Raw genomic sequence first — 25,632 nt, forward strand, 5'->3', positions numbered from 1 at the left:
GCCCCCTAATACATTGTGTATGAATTTTAAATTATTTGCTAAAAACAGGATGAAAATTGTAGTCGCACTTTGTTCTTTATAGTATATTTCTCGATCCAAATTATTTTACTTAATGAGAATTTCATAACGTTATGCAGCAACAAATAAAATAAAATGGAATTTTATGTTGTATGCGTCTTTCTAACGTCACAATACGTCTGACGTCATGTCTGTTTACGCGCGTCTGTTTCCCGCGCTGAGATTAAAAATTGTTGCAAAATGCACATCTCAACGTAACTGAGCATAAAATAAAAAGAAAATTTGTTTGTTTTTCGTGAATATTGAATATATCTCACCTCGAAGTGAGAAAGTGTTCACATTTTCACTCGCGCTACGTGCTTGTGAAAATATTTGAATTTTTTTCACTTCTCAGTGAAATATATTCCATATTCAGTCAAAACAAACAAACATCCTCTATATATACATACCTATACTTAGAATTTCCAGCCCAAGTAGCAGCATGAACAAAAATCTATTATCTAAGAAAGACTGAGATACGCGACTTCACCAAAAATATCAACACGTTGCACTTATTGTATTTGACTGAGATTTAATAAACGCTATTTCTGTTGTTTAATTTAGCTTATTTCTGGAGGAAATAATTTTAACAGTGACGTAGTTTTATTTCGGAGGCCAAACATTTGACTTAAAAACTGATATTAGTCTGCCATATACTCAAAATGATATGGAAGAAATGGACGTCTGCTTTCGTTGAGACAACGCTCAAATATTCTAGTTATGTTACAGTTCGATTACAGACCAAATCAAAACAGAAAAATGTTGGAGTGGTACAGGTGATGTACAACTATAAATGGGGAGACGCGTGTGACGATGGCTGGAACGATTATGCCGCTACCACTGTCTGTAAAGAGCTCGGTTTTGTGTACGGTATAGCTGAATGCTGTTCGGCTCTTGGACCTTCAGAATTCAGGTACATCACATCTCTTTCACTAAATATCCCTGTCTTTTTAAGATGATATAACAGATCGCTCAAATATTTCAAGTAGCTGTCATCTCACTCCTAAAATGTATTTTCCGGCTTTTTAACTTTTAGCATGTGGAATCTGTCAAGACTGGGGTTTTCTGCAACCTTAACTGTATTAAAGAGACATACGAACGTATAGTGGCATATTTCTACAACGAGATAGCGAAGTAGCTATCACGGTAATATTCCAAACTTTCAGGGAAATATGTGTATTTTTGTGATAATCTTTCAGAAAGTTTCGATTTACCATGATAATACTTTTAAGTATCGTCAAAGCTACCAAGCTGTCTCGTTGTAGAAATATGCCACAGTGCGAACGTAATTGATTCTACTGTTATCATAATCGAAATTGATTTGCTATCTAGCACTATTTAAACAGAATTCATACTGTTAATTGAGCCATTTGATGCTTAAGCATAGTAAAATTAAATCAGACATCAAGATATCGCACATAACAAAAATAGTGGCAATGAAATCGTTGACAGCTAACAGGAATATTACTCTTCGATAATTAATTTTAGAAAAGTATGTACATTACCCGTGTAAATAAAAATATAAAACTGAGATAGATCACTAGTGGTACGGGACGTTTGTCCTGTTGTTCCACAATTACTGTATTTCATTTTGCAACGGTATTTCATATCTTGCTGTGATTATTTACACCAGGCACACATTGCATAAGCACTTGTGTTGTTTAAAGCAAACAAACAAATAAATATCAAATACATTTAAACGTCACAACATTCTTTATGTTTTATGAAAAGTGGCGACGAAAGAGAAAAAACTGCATTGGAGTCATTTTCCTGCCTAGATTTTTTTTTTTGTACTCGTTCGTACGTCTCCTATAACACATTATATTTTTACAGCAACGTCGACCGATCATACAAGTACACGTGCACCGGAAATGAGACCAAATTAACTGACTGTAAGAACACGAGCTACAGGGGAATGTGTGATTATTCTCACCGTGCATCCGTTATCTGTCACAATACAACCGCGAACAATGTTGACACGAGTAAGCATAGTTTATAGACAGTCTTGGCACTCTCTGGCCACCTTATACAAATGAAAAATCCATAAAAATGGCCATTTAGACAGGACTGGTGGTGAAAAAAACCTATTTCTTGTTAGTAGTGCCTCCGGTGTCAACTGGGTAAAATCTTTAACTTTGAACTGCGTCATTTAAAGGTATGAAGTCACCTTTCACTATTAAAGCTTTGTTGGTGTAAGAAAGCATTTTAAAGCATTTGCATTTAGCAAATGATTTTCGTCACTTGCAATCTATTCAATATAGCTGGCATCGAGATTCTTTTGTCTGATAGTGGCTTACACTTATGGTAGATACTGACAGTAATATCTTTTTTATCAATAAATGCAGAATTATTGAAATTGTTGTAATCTGTGGCAGGTTTCGATATTCGGCTATCCGGTGGTCAGGATTACTGGGGCCGGGTAGAAGTGCGCCACAGCGGTGTTTGGGGTCAACTTTGTAACGATAGATGGAGTGATGCCTCAGCCAACGTCACGTGTAAGCAATTAGGGAAAGGCTTCATTGGGGGCGTGGCTTTTGGACCGGTGACAACGCCTGACTTGCCGTTCTGGTTGGTTGACGTTACTTGTAAGGGCACAGAATCGAGTATCGAGAAGTGTAACTACACGCAGTGGGGTGAACCTCTCCTATTTGGTTGCAACGCCGCATATGTGCTGTGCTACAAGAACACAGGTAAGGATGATCTGACGTCATACCTAGGATGGGATTTCCTTATTGTGACAATTTATTTGGCGTCAAACTAGGATGGGATTTCTTTATTGTACCAATTTAATTTGCGTCATACCTAGAATGAGATTTCCCTTTTTTGACAATTTATTTGGCATCATACCTAGAATGAGATTTCCTTTTTGTAACAATTTATTTGGCATCATACCTAGAATTGGATTACCTTACTGTGACAATTTATTTGGCATCACACCTAGGATGGGATTTCCTTATTGTGCCAATTTAATTTGCGTCATACCTAGGATAGGATTTCCTTATTGTGTCAATTTATTTGGCGTCATGCCTAAAATGGGATTTCCTTTTTGTGACAATTTATTTGACGTGATACCTTGAATGGGATTACCGTATTGTGACAATTTATTTGGCATCACACCTAGGATGGGATTTCTTTATTGTGCCAATTTATTTGGCGTGATACCTAGGGTGGGATTACCTTATTGTGACAATTTATTTGGCGTGATACCTATGGTGTGATAATCTTTTTGTGACAATTTCTTTGGCTTCACACCTAGGATGGGATTTCCTTATTGTGCCAGTTTAATTTGGCATAATACTTAGGGTGGGATTACCTTAATGTGACAATTTATTTGGCATGATACTTACCGTGTGATTACCTTATTTTGACAATTTATTTGGCATCATACCTAGGGTGGGATTTCCTTATTTTGCCAAATTATTTGGTGTGATACCTAGAGTGGGATTTCCTTATTGTGACAATTTATTTGGCGTGATATCTGAGATGGGATTTCCTTATTGTGACAATATATTTGGCGTGATACCTAGGGTGGGATAACCTTATTGTGACAATTTATTTGGCGTGAAACCTAGGGTGGGATTTCCTTATTGTGACAATTTATTTGGCGTGATATCTAGGGTGGGATTACCTTATTGTGACATTTTATTTGACTTGATACCTAGGTTGGGATTACCTTATTGTGACAATTTATTTGGCGTGATATCTGAGGTGGGATTTCCTTATTGTGACAATATATTTGGCGTGAAACCTAGGGTGGGATTACCTTATTGTGACATTTTATTTGGCGTGATACCTAGGGTGGGATTTCCATATTGTGACAATATATTTGGCGTGATACCTAGGGTGGGATTTCCTTATTGTGACAATATATTTGGCGTGATACCTAGGGTGGGATTACCTTATTGTGACAATTTATTTGGCGTGATACCTAGGGTAGGATTACCTTATTGTGACAATTTATTTGGCGTGATACCTAGGTTGGGATTACCTTATTGTGACATTTTATTTGGCTTGATACCTAGGGTGGGATTACCTTATTGTGACAATATATTTGGCGTGATACCTAGGGTGGGATTACCTTATTGTGACAATTTATTTGGCGTAATACATAGGTTGGGATTACCTTATTGTGACAATTTATTTGGCGTGATACCTAGGTTGGGATTACCTTATTGTGAAAATTTTATTTGGCGTGATACCTAGGGTGGGATTACCTTATTGTGACAATATTTGGCGTGATACCTAGGGTGGGATTATTTGGCGTGATACCTTAGGTGGGATTTCGTTATTGTGACAATTTATTTGACGTGATACCTAGGGTGGAATTACCTTATTGTGACAATTTATTTGGCGTGATACCTAGGGTGGGATTATTTGGCGTGATACCTAGGGTGGGATTACCTTATTGTGACAATTTATTTGGCGTGATACCTAGGTTTGGATTACCTTATTGTGACAATTTATTTGGCGTGATACCTAGGGTGGGATTATTTGGCGTGATACCTAGGGTAGGATTTCCTTATTGTGACAATTTCTTTGGCGTGATACCTAGGGTGGGATTACCTTATTGTGACAATATATTTGGCATGATACCTAGGGTGGGATTTCCTTATTGTGACAATTTCTTTGGCGTGATACCTAGGGTGGGATTACCTTATTGTGACAATTTATTTGGCATGATACCTAGGGTGGGATTTCCTTATTGTGACAATTTCTTTGGCGTGATACCTAGGGTGGGATTACCTTATTGTGACAATTTATTTGGCATGATACCTAGGGTGGGATTTCCTTATTGTGACAATTTATTTGGCGTGATACCTAGGGTGGGATTTCCTTATTGTGACAATTTATTTGGCGTAAAACCTAGGTTGGGATTACCTTATTGTGACAATATATTTGGCGTGATACCTAGGGTGGGATTATTTGGCGTGATACCTAGGGTGGGATTTCCTTATTGTGACAATTTATTTGGCGTGATACCTAGGGTGGGATTACCTTATTGTGACAATTTCTTTGGCGTGATACCTAGGGTGGGATTACCTTTTTGTGACAATTTATTTGGCGTGATACCTAGGGTGGGATTTCCTTATTGTGGCAATTAATTTGCCGTCATACCTAAGACTTTATTGTGACAATTAATTTGGCGTCATACTTAGGTTGGGGTTTCCTTATTACGACATCTTATTTGGCGTCAAACCTATGATAAGATTCCTTATTGTGAAAACTTAGTTGTCGTCGTAGATTTATTTTCTGGCCCTTTTGAACATTATATCTCACAAGGGTATTTGATTGGGAAAGGTATATCTTCATCACATATATTTGTTATTTGTTGCAGGAGTACAGGTAGATATAGTGGGTGGTTCAGTGCCATCTACAGGCAGGGTCCAGATCACATACGATGGATTGAAAGGGTCTGTATGTGCTGACGAGGAATGGACGGACAATGATGCATTTCTGGTAAAACCCACGTTGTTAAAATGACATTGTGGACCTGTTTCCTACCCTCTCTCTAAAAAGTGCCACGTTTTCTCTCTTGTTAAAACACCCCAAAAAGTGACAAGAACATCAGTTTTATGCTAGAACAATCAATAATGAAAAGCAATAAAATCAGTCTGATATTTTTCTGGATAATACATATTATAATAGTTTAGATATTTTAAAAATAAAAGCTGGGTTGTCATTGCCATGTTAAGGCGGTTGTATATTGGACCTCTTGATCATTTAAATATATATATCTTTGTAAGAACTCACTATAAGAACTCACTCCATCAATGAGCAGATAAAAAGAAATGTTGTATTTTTCAAAATATGTTTTATTAGCTCATCTGTGAGCGTTTGTGATCGCCCTTCGTCCGTCCACAATTTCTTGTGAACACGATAGAGACTACATTTTGCAACTGATTTTAATCAATCTTGGATTCCATGATGAATTCGTTAGATTCAATCATAGGTTCCGGAGTTATGGCCCCTTGAAAGAGCCAAAATTTGTTAATTTTTACCTTGTGAACACGATAGAAATGACATTTTCATTCGATTTTTACCACACTTACACTCAACTGAACTCACAATAAGATCTCAGTCCTTTCGAAAACCGGCTAGATTCCATCATGGATTCTAGAGTTGCTGCCCCTGAAAGGGGCAAAGTTTTCTATTCTGGCCATTTCAGTCATATAGAGGTTCATTTATGCTTTGATTTGATACAAACTTTTACAAAATGTTTATCTTGATGATCTCTAGGCCAAGTTTGAAACTTGGTCATGTGGGGTCAAAAACTAGGCTTGTTAACACCCTAGAGGCCATATTTTAGATCCTATCTTCATGAAACTTGGTCAGAATGTTTATCTTGATGATTCCTATGCCAAGTATCAAACTGGGTCATACGGGGTCAAAAACTAGGTCACCCAGTCAAATCAAAGGAAAAGCTTGTAAACACTCGAGGCCATAATTATGACCCTATCTTCATGAAACTTGGTAAGAATGTTTATCTTGATGATTCCTTTGACAAGATCGAAATTGGGTCATGTGGGGTCAAAAACTGGGTCACCCGCTCAAATCAAAGTAAAAGCTTTTTAACACTGTAGAGGCCACATTTATGACAATGTCTTCATGAGACTTGGTCATAATGTTTGTCTTGATGATTCCTAGGCCCTAGGCCAAGTTCAACAGGTGAGCGATATAGGGTCATTACGACCCTCTTGTATTCTTTTTTTTTTAACTTGAATTTATGAATTACGTTGATTCTTAAACAGAGGAATAACTCATTTCTAAAATAAAAACTGTTACATTTCTTCATTTAATACAGGTTTGTAAAATGAAAGGTTATGCCGACGGTGTGGTGAAGTCCCCGACGGGCAGCTCTGCAAACGTACCGCCATACTTCCTCAACAGACTTATATGTAACACTCTCACTAATTTGTTCATGTGTTCCACGTACGGATGGCGGGTAAAAACAGACCAGTGTAAACAAAGTGCACATGTCACGTGCTTCAGAAAAGGTAGTTTTCCGTGCTTTATTTCACATGCTATTATTCGTGATTTATGTAGCTATAGTATTAAGAAACTATGAATTATTAAGAAAAATTGTCGTATTTATTACATTAATACGTAATCGAATAGGAAGGTCGATGGTTCTACCAGGGTGGCCGCCCGTGATGAAACAATGCCCGGAGTGGCATCTGGGGTCTTCCTCCACCTATAATTAATATGTCAGTGTGATATTAAACCCAACAAAAAAAAAAATAAAAAAATAAAGCGTAATTGAAGTAACATTTAACAAGGTAGGTAAAATGAATATAAGAGACTGATTCACATACAGATATATTTAACTCATTTTAGCGAAGTTGTTCAATTACAGTAATCATTCGCCTGAAATTAATTTCTTTGATCAATTGCGTAATATCAAGGACATCTAAACATAATTATGTATACTTATTTCGTATATCATTAAGGGTAAATGCCACAGTTGCCTATATGTCTATAGGGCAAAAAATGTCCTACGGGTAGAATTTCTTTAAACTTTGTGTACTGACTGAGACAGTACACAAAGTTTAAAGAAATTCTACCCGTAAGAAAATGTTTACCTATGTACATAAAGGCAATTGTGGCATTTCCCTTAAAACATTTTACATACCTACTGAAGCCTGTATAAATATTGGATGCACAATCGTATACCTATTTCGCTCTACATATAAGGTGCGGAGTGGAATTGTTCCCCGTCTCTTATACACCAATATCAAAGAAAATAAAAAAAAAACTTTAAAAGAAATTTACATGTTTCACTTACCACTTGTCAAAGAGCCAGGAGGCAAAAAATGTTTGAACTGTCCGTTAGTCTATACATTCGTGACGCTCTTGTGTACACAACTCCGCCGATTTTGCCAGGACTATAATGCCCGGATATTTTGTACGCCCGTTTAAAAAAAACGGAGGCATAGTGAAATGTCGTTGTCCGTCCGTCCGTCAACATTTTCCATTTGCGGACTCTTAAGTCAGAGCTTGTAATGGCTACAGCTTGCAAATTCTACAAGATTCCATTGGTTTATGGGATCTATATGTCAAAGGCCAAGGTCACACTAATCTGGAGACTGAAAGTGTAACAGCAGTGACTTTCAAACTTAAAGACACTGACTAAGTACCGTTAGAGAAAGATTGACTTTGGAGTAAGTGGCTTAGGGGTTATGATCACTTCGCACACCCCTGTCGTTTCTGGGGTCACAGTAACTGGGAGACTGAAAATTGTTTTTGATGAAAATCATAAAGTATGTGGCTTTCAAAAATTACGTAATGACTGCGTACCACTGGAAGAAGATCCCAATTGATTTTTGGATCAGTGGCTCATTTATCAAGGTCACAGGTAACCCACTTCTATTTTTAACTGGCAGTTTAGCTCAGTTTCTTGCTGTTGTAACTTAGTATCCGACATTCGCCCTGTCCTGCCTATATTCCCCCATACCTTTCCGCACCTGTATTTGTTTTCATTCAGTTACTTTTTTCTAAGTATGCTCTCCAAAGCCATCCCTATCCTTCCTACACAACACACAAACACCTCCAAAGTAATTGTTTAAGCCCATTTTTACTGTCTTGTCCCTTTCTACTTGTGAACGGACTTGTTATGCCCCGTTAGACGGAGCTCTTTTTCTTGAGTTGTGTCCCTTCTTTTGACTTACTACTTTTGTAGTTTTCCTACAGGTTTCAATGTCCGCCTTATCCAACTGAAACTTGGTATACGTCATCCACATGAAATGAATATGTTCATATTTTTGGGACTTTTAAGTCCTACATTTTTGTGTATTTTGTTTCTGAGTGAGTCCTTCTCTGGACTTTGATCATAATATTATTTCATGAAGCATTTCCAGGGGAGACATTTGTCATTCAGTATTGACATTATTCTTGTTTCACATTAATACCGACGACTTGACATAATTATGTGACTTTCTGTAGTTCAGTTAAAGTGGAATTATACGCATTTCTCAAGCAAAAATCCAGCTGAAATAGATGTCTGTGTAAAAAGGGTGGGGGAAATTGTAGCTTTCAAACCACTATACGAAACTCTTCCTGTTGCCAGTACGAAATAATAACTTTCCAAATATGACTTTTCTTATTTTGACTGGGGCAGTCTTTTTAAGAAAAGTCAAACTGCGCGTAGGAGTTGCTTCCCTTCAACTTCAGAAATCTCTACCTACATGTAAGGGAGATCACTACGCAGAAGACTGAAGAAAAGAACTATTATTTTATTAGTCCGATTTCTTTATTTCTAAAGAATCAACTTTAAATACTTATGCGGCATTGTCGTTAATTTAACACATTTAAATGCACAGCAACCGAAAATTGCTTTTATAAAACATTCACCAAAAACACACTGTGTGCGATTAGATGCGCATAATGTCACTTTAAATTAAATCTCTTCATATGCCGAAGGAAAGGAATTCGATAAGACTTATATATATTTTCTTATAGTGCGATTAAGTGGAGGAAACGAAAATGCAGGCATTGTTGAATACTTTGAGAAAGATGCCTGGACAGGGTTTTGTAGCGAAGGATTCAAGCCAGAGTACGCTGTGTTGGTGTGTAAGGAACTAGGTCACAAAACCGGAAGTTTACTGCCAGCTGGAGCATACGGTTCATATCTATCAGCCCTTGGTCGGAAGAACCTGAAATGTCAGCCTAATGATACAAGCATTATGAACTGCGAGTATGACACCCAGGCATGCCGGGCCACCCAGTATGTATCGGTCAGTTGCCATGACGACACACCAGATAACGGTATGGGCTTTATTGCATGTCAAGAGATTTGTTTTATTGGCATTCTTAACTCTTACAAAATGGTAGAGATTTGGATGATATTCATTTGTTATCACTGTAAGAGATTGTCGAACTGCTGACTGCATTATTGTTCAGAAACCAGCTTTAAGATCGGATTGGAGTAGATCAACCAAACCATCTGAAATTATATTCGTTTTGTATATAATACACATTGTGTTACTCAGAACACTCGAAACTGAACAGGACCATAACGTTATTTTGGGTATGCTTGAATAATGATGCACTCCTGCAAGTTACACAAGAGGCCACGAAAACACATTTTTTATTAACATATAACTAATCTATGAATCAAATCACAGACCTCATCTAGTAGAATGTTAATTCGATATGTGTTTTCTATTTCAAGGTCCTCGGTATCAGCTGGTCGGCGACAGCCCCGACCCTGCGTACGGACGTGTGGACATCTACTTACACCACATCTGGGGAGAAGTATGTGCGACAGGCTGGACTGATACAGAAGCAGACGTGTTCTGTCGAACGTTGGGGCGAGGTTTCAAAGGGGGCGTGGCCGCTTATTATCACAAGCGACGAAGAACGCCTACACTTGTAACTGAAGTCAAGTGCAACGGAAATGAGACAGCGTTCACTGACTGTGTGATAGGAAACTACGCAACGTGCCTTATCTCACAACGAGCTGGTGTCGTCTGCTACAAGGAATCAGGTAGATATATCACCGGATAAACTAAACGCAAGAAAAACTCCTCAACAAATCAATTATTGCTCCCATGTCTAGAGTTTCAAAAACTTAACCCTTACCCTGCTAAATTTCTATAATGATTTTGTCCATCTTTCAATTTGGGCAGTACCATTAACTGTTAAAAGGGGTGATTAAAAAGATACTCACTGAATACTCAGATTATAGCTAACATTGCAAATCTTGATCATGATCTGCACTAGTCGCAAAAGCAGAATCAGTCGTGTCCAGCACGATTTTCCCAGTCTTGTTTATTGGACGGTATGCCATTCTTTTTCGTATGTTTTGAAGTGCATGTAGATCTTTATTGTTGAAAAAAAGCGCGCTTTATGAAACAAATTAAATCCACATATGTACCTCCGGTTTCTATCTTAAAAAATAATGGTATGCAGGTATGTGACCGTTCATGTCGATGAACAACAATTCTATTGTTTCAGTACAGCGCAGAAAACTGTGAAAATTGAATATAGTGGAGTCCCGTCTGATATATTTTGTAAATAGATATTACAGTCATTCTGGTGAGAATATCTATAATCAATACTAATCATTCCTATTATGCCCAGACTTTAGAGTAAATTCCTACTTTTTCGCGTCTTGCAGGCCTTTGCTAACCTTATGTGACAAGCTGCAATCTCAATAATGACATTTCAGTCGCTTATACAGAATGTGGGTACATCTACGTGTTAAGTTACGAAATCTCATCCGCTCCTTTTTTTATTAAAACTTATTGTTTACTACCCAGATGTGACCATATTTTTCTTAGTCAACCATTACATTGTTTTAGTATTTATGGGATTTAGTTTTGTATTCCAGGTGAGTGATTAAAACGATTTACAGATCATTATAGCAACTTTTTTGTCATATTGTTTACCTACAGCGAGACCGGAGCAGATTGTTTATCTCGATAAGTCCTGTTATAGTATGTTTCAATCAATTTAGAGGCGGATCTTTGGTTCAGTGTTGGCTGAGGGATCACGCTTTTCCAATTTAAACAAACCACATGCAGTACTTTTCAGATGAGACTTTATATCGAGGTCCTGTTAGGCATATTATAGGTCCTGTTACCTGGCACATTAAATACATTAACGGGGCGTCATCTACATGCCTTGACTAAAATTCTTCTCCAATTAAGAGTCAACTTAAAATACACTCACTTTGTCAGCCATTTTCTGTTAACCTTTAGCCTGCTAAATTTCTAAAATGGACTGGTCCATCATTCAATTTGGGCAGTACCATGTATTATTCAAAAGGGTGTTCAGTGAAAATTTACTAACTGAACAGCGAACAGTGCAGACCATGATCAGCCAGCAGGCTAAAGGTTAAAATGATATTAAACACTGCGATAATTAAATTGGCAACTCTTAAATGTAACGTTTAATAACGTTGCTATCAGAAAACAAAGAAAGTGTACATTTATGATTACACAATCGAATTTCTTTTTGTCGTGGTTATGTTGCTTGTTTTTTTTGTGTTTTTAGCTCGACTATTCGAAGAATAGTCTAGCTATTCTACTCACCCCTGGCGTCGGCGTCGGCGTCGGAGTAGGCGTGGGCGTTGGCGTGACACCTTGGTTAAGTTTTTGCATGCAAGTACATACAGCTATCATTTAAAGGCATATAGCTTTGAAACTTATTTATTCTTTTTCTAGGTCAATTACCTACCTCTCTGGGTCAAGTCCCATAACTCTGACATGTATTTTGAGCAAATTATGCCCCCTTTTGGACTTAGAAAATTTTGGTTAAAGTTTTACATGCAAGTTACTATCTCCAAAACTAATGCAGATATTGAATTGAAACTTCACATGTGTCTTCGGGGTTATAAAACTAGTTGATAGCACCAAGTCCCATAACTCTGACCTTCATTTTGGCCAAATTATGCCCCCTTTTGGACTTAGAAAATTCTGGTTAAAGTTTTGCGTGCAAGTACATACAGCTATTACTAAAAGGCATATAGATTTGAAACTTATTTTTTTTTTTCTAGATCAATTACCTACCTCACTGGGTCAAGTCCCATAACTCTGACATGTATTTTGAGCAAATTATGCCCCCTTTTGGACTTAGAAAATTCTGGTTAAAGTTTTACATGCAAGTTACTATCTCCAAAACTAATGCAGATATTGAATTGAAACTTCACATGTGTCTTTGGGGTTATAAAACTAGTTGATAGCACCAAGTCCCATAACTCTGACCTTCATTTTGGCCAAATTATGCCCCCTTTTGGACTTAGAAAATTCTGGTTAAAGTTTTGCGTGGAAGTACATACAGCTATTACTAAAAGGCATATAGATTTGAAACTTATTTTTTCTTTTTCTAGATCAATTACCTTCCTCACTGGGTCAAGCCCCATAACTCTGACATGTATTTTGGCCAAATTATGCCCCCTTTTGGACTTAGAAAATTCTGGTTAAAGTTTTGCGTGCAAGTACATACAGCTATTACTAAAAGGCATATAGATTTGAAACTTATTTTTTCTTTTTCTAGGTCAATTACCTACCTCACTGGGTCAAGTCCCATAACTCTGACACGTATTTTGGGCAAATTATACCCCCTTTTGGACTTAGAAAATTCTGGTTAAAGTTTTACATGCAAGTAACTATCTCCAAAACTACTACAGATATTAAATTGAAACTTCACATATGTCTTCGGGGTTATAAAACTAGTTGATAGCACCAAGTCCCATAACTCTGACATGTATTTTGGGCAAATTATGCCCCCTTTTGGACTTAGAAAATCCTGGTTAAAGTTTTGCGTGCAAGTACATACAGCTATTACCAAAAGGCATATAGCTTTGAAACTTACTTATTCTTTTTCAAGGTCAATTACCAACCTCACTGGGTCAAGTTCCATAACTCTTAACATGTATTTTGAGCAAATTATGCCCCCTTTTGGACTTAGAAAATTCTGGTTAAAGTTTAACATGCAAGTTACTATCCCCAAAACTAATGCAGATATTGAATTGAAACTTAACATGTTTCTTCGGGTTATAAAACTAGTTGATAACATCAAGTCCCATAACTCTGATATGTATTTTAGTCAAATTATGTCCCCTTTCGAACTTAAAACTCTTTTGATATTTAACATTTTGGGTAATAATTTCCTGCTTCTGTGACAATATTTCGAATAGTCGAGCTTGGCTGTCTTACGGACAGCTCTTGTTTTTTTTTTTGGATAGTCTCTGGATTTCGCTTCAACAAAGCCAAATTCATACATTTTCAGGAATTTAAAGGATTTCAAACTCCTACAGAATGCCAATTGCCAACTGCAGTTTCGATTGTAACTTGCGTGGCCTGCAATGTTACAAGCATCATAATTATATCATAATTATTACAGTAAGAGGAAACAAACTTTACTGTTGCATTTCCAAACGTGCTTTTATCTTCTAGCTCCAACTGTTTACCTGGCCGATGGCGGTATGAATTATGGGCGTGTCCAAATTAGCAATGATGACGTCAGCGGTACTGTGTGTGATTTTGACTGGACGGACACCGAAGCTTCAGTTGTTTGCAAAGAAATCAACAAAAACTTTACACAAGGTGAACCTTACAGGTAAATACTTAGTAGTCCGTCGTAGTTTTATGTTTTGACTGAAGGACGAAAGTATAATTATATCATTATGTAACTCACGACCCGACGTGCCATCTGTTTGAAAAGCACACTTCATCATCAGTTAGTCGGGGACCGTACAGATAGAAAGTCCTGACGATTTCATCAAATGAATTTCCTAGCCCACCTTTATTCAGAAGTTTCAAACAAGATTTGTACAATTATTTTTTTATGTTTCCAGTGGTTTAGCGTAACCACAAATCCTCGTGTTTAGTTTACGAATGTACTTTTAACCACAGGGATCCGTCACATGCTATGATAGCTGAGGGGAAAAAGTTTTATGATAGAGGGGATTTAAAAAAAAAGTTTTTTAAATGAAATTCAAGGGCTTTATATGTAAAAAAATCACCCATAAAAACATAAACATAGCCTCTAGCATAAAACTTTTTCCCCTCTATCATAGCATGTGACGGATCCCTGTGCTTTTAATTTGCTAGAACGCCCATGCATATGTAAAACCCCCATGTTCTGACTTTGAATTTCATAACTAAGACTACAGCCGCATGTATTATAATTATGAGTCACAGACAGGCTTTGTGCTCCGGTATCACCCTTCAAGTTTTCTTTTCCCAAAATGGTCGTATTTTCCTCTTTTGCAGTGATTTTCCCCAGTCCACAGGAGATGTAGTGATAGCCAATTATGAATGTTCGGGCCTAGAAAAGTCCTTGCTGGAATGTTCCAATGCGGGATGGAGGTCCGTGGCGGCTAGGAATTGTTTAGATCACAGTCACGATGTTGGAGTATACTGCTATGGACAAGGTACAGTACAGTCATATTATTCGCTGTTTCTGTCTCGTGGCGAGATATGTACACGTATATCCAATATTAAAGTGTGTTTACATAGTTTGAATGTCAAAAAGATACGAATGTATGTGTTCATAGAGGAACATATTAAACGGATATCTTCTATAGCAAACTATATGCTCGTTCTGCTACTTTCCAAGGTTTCTAACAGTTGTCTTCCCGACTGCTCATTTGATGAAAATAGTTGCAGAAATTGTATGCTTCATTAGTCTTTGATGTTGACCGGTTTTATGGCAGTATATGGCACGGTTCTCACAATGTATCTTGTATGGTTTTCTCCTGTTGTTATTTTACAAATTAATTTTGTTCATAAAACACATTTTTTTCATATTTTTTGTTAATGGCTGATCGTGTCAATTTGGGAAGTGTACTTGTTAATTTCATCTTTAGCACACTACGTATAAATTACTTTATACCGACCCACTTTTGTTCGTACGTCTGTTTTTCTTCTATAATAGCCCATGATGTAACTCCTAGTTTTTTTTGGTTTGCATCTGGTCGATTGTTTCATAGACTATATGCAACTAAATTTGTCTAAGTCCTTGTATAAATAGTTACTGCATCTGAAAGACGGAAAACACATGTTATAAAAAAAACTTGCGCCATACTCCAGTTTCACTGATTGTTTTATAGTACGTGTTATGGATGGTAAGAAGAACTCGAACTATGTGACTGGTCGCGTTGAAATATTGTCACCTACCAGCGGGGACCGACAGGACTGGAATGTGGTCTGTGGGGACGGATTCGAGCAAGCGGATGCGGAAGTAGTGTGTCGGGAAATGGGCTTTGACGCAGCTAAAGTCTTAGCCCCAGGGTCATTTGGTATGAAAATTTGTTACGAATTCTTTTGTATTTTTATTTTAATGTTAGAAATCACATTATGTGTGACATATTACTCATAACCATTAGATTGTACAGAACTTTTAAGCAATTGTCGAGTTCAATGTCAGGAAGAAAAGATATGCCCACGACTGCCAGACACGAATGCAGGTGTGTCGCGGAAACTACATATTCATATTGATGCTATATGTCTATATTTACAGGCGTTAAACCAATTTGGAAATTTTACACAAATCTGACATGTATAGCCGGTGGAAGTGACATATATACTGACTGCACATTCCAAGAGGGGACATGTAACATGGTTACCCATAACTACGCCAGTGTACAATGTTTCAAGTCGGGAACCAGCGCCGGTAAGTGACACCATTAATGTTTCGATATCTGTTTTTACTAATCAAACCCGCATTGCATAGTGGCGGGGCCTCCGTGGCCGAGTGGTTAAGGCCGCTGACTTCAAATCACTTGCCCCTCATCGATGTGGGTTCGAGAGTGAGGGCGTTGAATTCTTCATGTGAGAAAGCCATCCAGCTGGCTTACGGAAGGTCGGTGGTTCTACCCAGGTGCCCAGTCGTGATGAAATAATGCACGGAGGGGCACCTGGGGTCTTCCTCCACCATTGAAGCTGGAAAGTCGCCATATGACCTATCATGTGTCGGTGCGACGTTAAATCCAACAAAATAAATAAAATGCATAGTGGCATTGCCAGAAAATATCAGATCGTAACCTACTACTGGCATCGAGCTTAATATTAATTTTATGTTTCGATTCAGTACCTGGAAGAAGCCATCTCTCTTTCCTAACTGTTGCGTTTACTGTGAACAGAGAATGATCAGTCACATATTCAGCAGTACATATTTCAAACGAATAATCTAGATAACTTTTACCCTGCTAAACTTTTAAAATGGGCTGGTCAATCATTCAGTATGGGCAGTACCACTTATTATTCGAAGGGATGTTCACTGAAAATTTACTGACTGAATAGCGAACAGTACAGACCATGATCAGCCGGCACGGATGTGCTGGCTGATCTTGGTCTGCACTGGCCGCAAAGGTAAAATCACTTGCCACCAGCTGGCTAATTTAAGTAGGTTTAAGACAAATTATTCCAACCATAAAGATTTCAACAGTTTCATTTCAGTTGCTTTACCACCACGACTATACAAGGAATCTAAAATCTACCCTACACATTTTTCAGAAACGGAATACATAATAGAAGGTGTAAGTCACGGGCTGGTGATAGCCCAGCAGTACGGCATGAATGGAACAATCTGCGCTGACGACTGGGATGATACCGACGCCGACGTGTTATGTAGAAGTAAAGGGTTCAAAGGCGGAGTGGTTCTTGGTGTTCCGGAAATATATACAAGAACAGCACCGATCTGGTTTACCGACGTGCATTGCACTGGAAAAGAAAAAGATTTCTCTGAATGCGATAAGAACGAAAGTGTTCCCATAGAATGCTCTATGTCACTGAAAGCTGCAGGCGTGCTTTGTTATAAGAACACAGGTATATGTTTCAAAAGATGTGTGTGTTTGGTTGTATACTTGGTTTTAGAATATTCAACTTTTTAAATATTTAAGGGTTTATAATATTGAAGGAAAAAAGAGCTTGAACGGTCAGTTAGTTACGTGGCCTTTTGAGAGATGTCAGTAAGACTTTATTTTTAAGTTATATTTATATATATTTATAAGTTTATTTGTTATTTATTTCAAAGACAGGAATATGTTCTGTTGTGTTTCAGGTGTTCGTCTTAAACTCGTAAATGATAAGATGACCAACTTTTACGGTCGTGTTGAGATAGAAGTTGATGGTCAAAATGGAACAATATGCGATTCTGCTTGGTCAGCGTATGACGCAAGGGTCACATGTCGTCAGCTAGGGTTCCCGGATGGAGATGCATTTATGAGCTCATATTACGGACGCGGGACCGGTCCTGTAGTGTTGTCTGGGATGACGTGTGACAGCAGCGAGAAAAGCCTTCTGTCGTGTCCTAGTATGGGTTGGAAGGCGGTACAGTCTACCTGTCTTACCCATAAACGAGATGCAGGGGTCCGCTGTAAAAGGAATGGTATGTACAGAGTCTTTTACCTTGGTAAGACATCAATAATCATATATAACTATTGTAAATCGAATACTTGACAATATAACTTTTTTTCATATGATTGCTAAAACAGTTCTTCTTACAAAATTATCTGACACGTACCAGTCCAAGGCACATTGGCAATCTGGTCTAAATATTCCTGTGGTCTTTCACAAGATTATACTGCTTTCTACAAACAATTTACGATTTTACATATTAATAATTAATCTGCTTGCAGTTTTTACTGACCAAGCTGATAATTACGGCGCGGTGAAGGTCTGGCAAAATGGTGCCTACTATCTTGTTTGTGCCGACGAGTTTGACGATAGAGAGGCTGCAGTCGTCTGTCGCACCATGGGGTATCCTTTCGGCAAAAGTCTCTGCTGTGAAGCGTTTGGATTTCAGAGTCCAAAGATAGGGTTCATTGGCTCTAGGTGTACGGGAAGGGAGAGCAATTACAACGATTGTGCAAAAAGTTTCGGAAAAGCAGCAGCGTGTAGTTCAAAACAGTACGCGTCTGTCGTCTGCTCGAGGGAAAACCCGCTTGGTAACTATCATAAATACACACTGAAATGAACAGATACTTCTTATCATAACGCTTTGAAATAAACATCAGTGCACTTTTTGAAACCTTTTTCAGTATCTGTACGCATTATATCAATAATTTAGCCTACTTGTCGTCATTTACATACAACTGGTACTTAAGTTATTGAGGAACAAGTTTCAGTACAACCCTACATGAATGTAGCTACTGCTCTTTTATACGATATACATTTCATCATTTTAAGTATAGTTAGTGAATTGAATATATTTAAGTTTAATATGATTCATATATTAAACTTGTATATAGTTTCTGACGAAATAGGTAACATGTCTAGATCTCGAACACTCACAGTTTCCGGTTCTTACACTAGTTCGAAGATTGTTTTGAATGACCATTCTTTCTCCCTCCTCCAGGTATTGAAGTAGGTATAGAGGAGTACAGTGCTGGGATGGGTAGTGGGCCTGTTCTCATAGAGCATATGACACAGAAAGGTTATGTTTGTGCAGAAAACTTCGACGATAAGGATGCCACCGTGATCTGTAAACAGAAAGGATACACCGGGGGATATGCTTATAAGTAAGTGAATTTATTTATTTACAAAACACTCTATATTGTGAGGTAAATTTTCTTGTCAATTTTACAAAATAACAAAAGCAATCACTTTAATAAGCAAAGTAAAGCATAAAATATTACTTTTCGCTAAGAATTACAAACGGACACATATAAGCGAGTGCATTAGCATTATTTCTTAAAAGTGGGATATGTAGAGATATGAGGTACAACTAAATTAAAGCCTCTGCACAGCTGAAGTTTTCTGTGCTATTTAAAATGACAAAATAAAAATGTTTGAAAATAAGAGAAATTTGCATGTCAGCAAGTACAAAATACGGTAGATCTACCGAAACCACACATTGTAAAATATAAGAGATCAAATACAAGTTAATATACAGTATTACAGGTTAAATTCGTGTAATAAACTCGATTTTTCCCTTAGATATTACAATACTGATGTGCGCATGCGTGCTACATTAGACCTCCGCTGGATGCGGGGACCAGACTGTAATGGCACGGAGCAGCGTCTAGATGACTGCCCTGGTATTGATGTTGGTAATGTCAGTGGATGCTTCGTGTTGTCACATGCAGCTGTGTTCTGCTACAAAACACAAGGTAAGTGGTCAGATGCAAAACACAGTTCAAACACCTGTTATGTATTCTGAGTTGGATAATACATGGATCGTGTCACAAAACCTAACTCGAGTATTTTGATACAAACGCATTTTTAAGTGCACAAGTTCTTTCAAAGTACATGTTATTTGTAATGCCTGCAGTTAGGAAAGCCTTTCTACAATTAATCGTAGTAAATGAGCATATATACACGTTAAAGAACACTTACATACTAAATTAGAAATTTTGTTCTGGTTTTCATTTATAAGGGCTTGCCTTGTTAATGATTGGTATAAAAATGACTGAGTGTCTGCCGCTCATGTCTGCGGTAATGCTTCTTGGGTTTCATCCACTATCAAAAGCTGGAAAGTCACCATATGACATATAATTGTGTCTGCATGACGATAAACTCTATAAAAAACTAAAAAGTGATTGAGGTTTGAAAAATGATGTTAGAGAAATAAAAACGCTTATGTCCAGTATAAATACTACTTATATCTGTTGTCTTTCAGAACAGTCCAAGTTTGAAGTTCGTCTGCAGAATGCAATTCATCCTGGAGAAGGTTTTGTGCAGATCAAGGTCAACAATACATGGGGAAGCGTGTGCACGAAGAATACATTAATAAGGTGAAGATAGTTGATTAATAATGGCCGCCAGTTTTAATTTGCCACGCCAATATGTGGCAAAAAACAAATATTTCTGTACATGCTACCTTAAAAATCTTACACGTCAGTAAAGTACGTCACGTCCTCTTTTCAATTTAATTTAAAGCCACTAACAAAGCAGCAGCCAATTGCAACATTGAAAACCATTGTCCCATAGGAATGCGGTCTTTTCCCATGGGAAAGAAATGTGGTAAATCTTCCCATGGGAATGTTAATTTCCCACGGGAAAGTTAATTTCCCATGGGGAACTATATTTTTAGCTCGACTATTCGAAGAATAGTCTAGCTATTCTACTCACCCTGGCCCTGGCGTCGGCGTCGGCGTCACACCTTGGTTAAGTTTTTGCATGCAAGTACATACAGCCATCAATTAAAGGCATATAGCTTTGAAACTTATTTTTTCTTTTTCTAGGTCAATTACCAACCTCTCTGGGTCGAGTCCCATAACTCTGACATGTATTTTGAGCAAATTATGCCCCCTTTTGGACTTAGAAAATTTTGGTTAAAGTTTTACATGCAAGTTACTATCTCCAAAACTGATGCAGATATTGAATTGAAACTTCACATGTGTCTTCGGGGTTATAAGACTAGTTGATAGCAGCAAGTCCCATAACTCTGACCTTCATTTTGGCCAAATTATGTCCCCTTTTGGACTTAGCAAATTCTGGTTAAAGTTTTGAGTGCAAGTACATACAACTATTACTAAAAGGCATATAGATTTGAAACTTATTTTTTCTTTTTCTAGATCAATTACTAACCTCACTGGATCAAGTCCCATAACTTTGACATGTATTTTGGGCAAATTATGCCCCCTTTTGGACTTAGAAAATTTTGGTTAAAGTTTTACATGCAAGTTACTATCTCCAAAACTGATGCAGATATTGAATTGAAACTTCACATGTGTCTTCGGGGTTATAAAACTAGTTGATAGCAGCAAGTCCCATAACTCTGACTTTCATTTTGGCCAAATTATGCCCCCTTTTGGACTTAGAAAATTCTGGTTAAAGTTTTGCGTGCAAGTACATACAGCTATTTCTAAAAGGCATATAGATTTGAAACATACTTTTTCTTTTTCTAGATCAATTACCAACCTCACTGGGTCAAGTCCGATAACTCTGACATGTTTTTTGAGCAAATTATGCCCCCTTTTAGACTTAGAAAATTCTGGTTAAAGTTTTACATGCAAGTTATTATCTCCAAAACTAATGCAGATATTGATTTGAAACTTCACATGTGTCTTCGGGGTTATAAGACTAGTTGATAGCAGCAAGTCCCATAACTCTGACCTTCATTTTGGCCAAATTATGTCCCCTTTTGGACTTAGCAAATTCTGGTTAAAGTTTTGAGTGCAAGTACATACAACTATTACTAAAAGGCATATAGATTTGAAACTTATTTTTTCTTTTTCTAGATCAATTACTAACCTCACTGGATCAAGTCCCATAACTTTGACATGTATTTTGGGCAAATTATGCCCCCTTTTGGACTTTGAAAATTCTGGTTAAAGTTTTACATGCAAGTTTCTATCTCCAAAACTATTGCAGATATTGAATTGAAACTTCACGTGTGCCTTCGAGGTTATAAAACTAGTTAAGAGCAGCAAGTCCCATAACTGATATGCATTTTGGTCAAATTATTCCCCCATTTGAACTTAAAACTCTTTTGATATTTAACCTTTTTGGGTAATATTTTCCTGCTTCTGGGACAATATTTCGAATAGTCGAGCTTGGCTGTATACACGGTATATTTACATGGTTTTATTTTCAGTAATTTTGAGGCGACTGTAGTTTGCAGACAGCTGAACTTTAAATATGGCGTCGTTATTCCAATACCTAACTACCCTCGTCTGAATGGATCGGTCTGGTTAAGCAATATGAACTGTGTAGGAACAGAGGCAACGCTACAGGAGTGTCTATTATCTGGAATGGGGGAGACAATTCCTGACGAATGTCTTGCACACAAATACGATATGGCAGTCAAGTGCTATGCTAATGGTAAGTCAACAGTCTGAGTTACTAGGAACATACAGCTAGATTTAGACTGTATATAAGTATAATATATAGATATATATAATTTGACATAATACGTATACACGCTAAATATCATTCAGTATATAATTAAAGGTATACATTTAAGACATAAGAAGATGCTGCAGTGATTTCTACTTCCATATAAATAAATTAAGATGCCTAGAAACAGTTTTACTTATTGATTTATTATGAAAAATGAAATAGCCGTTCACGATTTCATGTGACTGTGAAATCAGTTTTGTTCGCGTTGGGCGAATTTTTCGCGTATTCTGCTCTTTTTAAGACCGCGCTAACATTCATCCATTATGTATACATAAATAGTTATCCAAATTAATGTCCTGTCCGGAATACTGCGAAATCATTTTTGTTCCCGAATACTACGAATAATGCGCATATATAAAACCTCGCTTTTCTGCCGTTTGCGCGAAATCTCATGCCAGCGAATTCAAATGATATCACAGAAATTGGGCACTAATTCTGACTTAATTACCACTCATCTGCATATGATCAATCTTTACTTTCAGTGCGAGTGTCCGCAGCTCCAACCCCGAACTTCGGTATGATACAAGTATTAAATGAAACATCCAATCGCTGGGTGGCAGTTTGTGACGTTGACTTCGACGACGTTGATGCACGAGTGGCGTGTAGAAACGTGGGGTATAAAGATGGAAAAGCCCAGTGTTGCTCGAGTCTCGGACCTAAACTTACATATTATAACCCTATAGAAGTTGCTAACGTGCAGTGCACGGGTCAAGAGACAGATTTCACCAACTGCACAAAGGATATGAGTCCAGGCGTGAAATGTGATTCCGGAAGTTATGCATCAGTGATTTGCACGGATGTTTCGCCGCCAGTAGAAGGTAAATACAGTAGTTGACCTAGATTAACACTCTAAATGTAGGCAGATCCCTCATATTGAATCATATGTTTGAGATACATTTCTAGCTCTTCTGATTTTTTGGAAAAAAAATGATGAGTTATTGTCATCACTTGATCGACGTCGGCGTCGGGGTTGTCTGGTTAAGTTTTATGTTTAGGACAGCTTTTCTCCTAAACTATCAAAGCTATTGCTTTGAAACTTGCAACACTTGTTCACCATCATAAGCTGACCCTGTACAGCAAGAAACGTAACTCCATCCTGCTATTTGCAAGAATTATTGCCCCTTTTGGACTTAAAAAATCAGTTTTCTTGGTTAAGTTTTATGTTTAGGTCAGCTTTTCTTCTAAACTATCAATGCTATTGCATTAAAACTTGCAACACTTGTTCACCATCATAAGCTGACCCTGTACAGCAAGAAACATAACTCCATCTTGCTTTTTGCAAGAATTATTGCCCCTTTTGGACTTAGAAAATCAGTTTTCTTGGTTAAGTTTTATGTTTAGGTCAGCTTTTATCCTAAACTATCAAAGCTATTCCTTTAAAACTTGCAACACTTGTTCACCATCATAAGCTGACCCTGTACAGCAAGAAACATAACTCCGTCCTGCTTTTTGCAAGATTTATGGTCCCTTTTGGACTTAGAAAATATCAGATTTCTTGGTTAAGTTTTATGTTTAGGTCAACTATTTCTCTTAAACTATCAAAGCTATTGCTTTGAAACTTGCAACACTTGTTCACCATCATAAGCTGACCCTGTACATCAAGAAACATAACTCCATCTTGCTTTTTGCAAGAATTATTGCCCCTTTTGGACTTAGAAAATCAGTTTTCTTGGTTAAGTTTTATGTTTAGGTCAGCTTTTATCCTAAACTATCAAAGCTATTCCTTTAAAACTTGCAACACTTGTTCACCACCATAAGCTGACCCTGCACAGCAAGAAACATAACTCCGTCCTGCTTTTTGCAAGATTTATGGTCCCTTTTGGACTTAGAAAATATCAGATTTCTTGGTTAAGTTTTATGTTTAGGTCAACTATTTCTCTTAAACTATCAAAGCTATTGCTTTGAAACTTGCAACACTTGTTCACCATCATAAGCTGACCCTGTACATCAAGAAACATAACTCCATCCTGCTTTTTGCAAGAATTATTGCCCCTTTTGGACTTAGAAAATCAGTTGTCTTGGTTGAGTATTATGTTTAAGTCAGCTTTTCTCATAAACTATCAAAGCTATTGCTTTAAAACTTGCAACAGTTTTTCACCATCATAGGCGGACACTGTACGTCAAGAAACGTAACTCTATCCTGCTTTTTGCAAGAATGATGGCCCTTTTTAGACTTAGAAAATCATGGGTAGGACAATATTTCTATTATACAAAAAAAATCAGATGAGCGTCAGCACCCGCAAGGCGGTGCTCTTGTTATATCGCTCTTCAGTTGGATAAACATCGATATTAGTTAATACCATGTGGTCACTTGCATACGTCACGTGTGTTTTACTTATCACATGCACGAAATAGGTATAGCAAGAAACACGTGCTGCACGTATTTATTAGATATTAGGAAACTTAAGAAATAATAAGATTATGTCTATCATAAAATGGATAATAGACCTCTCAAGCGTTTCTATGACAAGCAGATTTAAAATATTTGTTTACAGAATCCTCCCTTTGAAATATAATTATTTAATACCTAAAAGGGTATCATATGTTTTTTTTAATTATTGATGATACAATGATAAATTATTATTTTACCAGATTTACAAGTGGCTATATCTGAAGGCAAATCCTTTGGAAACATTGAAGTAAAAAGGTATGGTGTAAAAGGGGCAGTTTGTGATGCAGACTGGGACGACAACGATGCTAAAGTTTTATGTAGAGAATTAAACTTCACGGTAAGATATATCGCAATGATGAGATATCAATGCAATTTTATACATACAGAGACAGATTTAATTTCCAGGTATATATCTTCTGTTTCAAGAACATATTCTGAATTACTTAAAGCAAGTATGGGTCTTAACCCTTAGCCTACTGGCGGCAAGTGATTCTGCCTTTGCGACCAGTGCAGACCAAGATCAGCCTGCACATCCGTGCAGTTTGATCATGGTATTCACTGTTCGCTATTCAGTCAGTAAATTTTTAGTAAACACCCCTTCAAATGATAAATGGTACTGCCCAAATTGGAAGATGGACCAGTCCATAATAGAAATTTAGCATGGTAAGGGTTAAGACACCGGCAAAGGTCAACATAGTTTTGGCGCCAAAAGACGTTGTAGAAAAGACATTTTTGCATTCATATATTTTTCATTTATATGAAAACAGTCAGAGACTAGCTATCCTACTCATCCGTCTGCATCCATTTCTTAGACCCGAACTTGGTTAAAATTTTAATTTAATTCTCTTTCTCCCTCTCTTACCTATGCTTTTTTATATTTCACTTGATGGG

The 25,632-nt window shown here is 37.3% G+C and overlaps 1 protein-coding gene across 2 annotated transcripts in view; it reads left to right on the forward strand.

Annotated features, from left to right (window-relative positions):
* LOC123565324 (deleted in malignant brain tumors 1 protein-like) overlaps positions 1-25,632 on the forward strand; it is an 85,840-nt gene that overhangs the window by 31,888 nt on the left and 28,320 nt on the right. For both annotated transcript variants that reach the window (XM_053550052.1, XM_053550053.1), the window contains exons 4-23: positions 787-970; positions 1,891-2,039; positions 2,433-2,747; positions 5,393-5,514; positions 6,860-7,052; positions 9,514-9,819; positions 10,226-10,540; positions 13,956-14,118; positions 14,775-14,935; positions 15,614-15,802; positions 16,024-16,176; positions 17,019-17,330; positions 17,566-17,892; positions 18,143-18,451; positions 18,862-19,024; positions 19,443-19,615; positions 20,125-20,239; positions 22,045-22,271; positions 22,832-23,167; positions 24,942-25,078. In XM_053550052.1, coding sequence (XP_053406027.1) covers positions 787-970; positions 1,891-2,039; positions 2,433-2,747; positions 5,393-5,514; positions 6,860-7,052; positions 9,514-9,819; positions 10,226-10,540; positions 13,956-14,118; positions 14,775-14,935; positions 15,614-15,802; positions 16,024-16,176; positions 17,019-17,330; positions 17,566-17,892; positions 18,143-18,451; positions 18,862-19,024; positions 19,443-19,615; positions 20,125-20,239; positions 22,045-22,271; positions 22,832-23,167; positions 24,942-25,078 — 4,349 coding nt within the window. The remainder of the gene's footprint in view (positions 1-786; positions 971-1,890; positions 2,040-2,432; positions 2,748-5,392; positions 5,515-6,859; positions 7,053-9,513; positions 9,820-10,225; positions 10,541-13,955; positions 14,119-14,774; positions 14,936-15,613; positions 15,803-16,023; positions 16,177-17,018; positions 17,331-17,565; positions 17,893-18,142; positions 18,452-18,861; positions 19,025-19,442; positions 19,616-20,124; positions 20,240-22,044; positions 22,272-22,831; positions 23,168-24,941; positions 25,079-25,632) is intronic.

Source organism: Mercenaria mercenaria, chromosome 8 (genome assembly GCF_021730395.1).
Source record: "Mercenaria mercenaria strain notata chromosome 8, MADL_Memer_1, whole genome shotgun sequence".
Taxonomy (NCBI): Eukaryota; Metazoa; Mollusca; class Bivalvia; order Venerida; family Veneridae; genus Mercenaria; species Mercenaria mercenaria.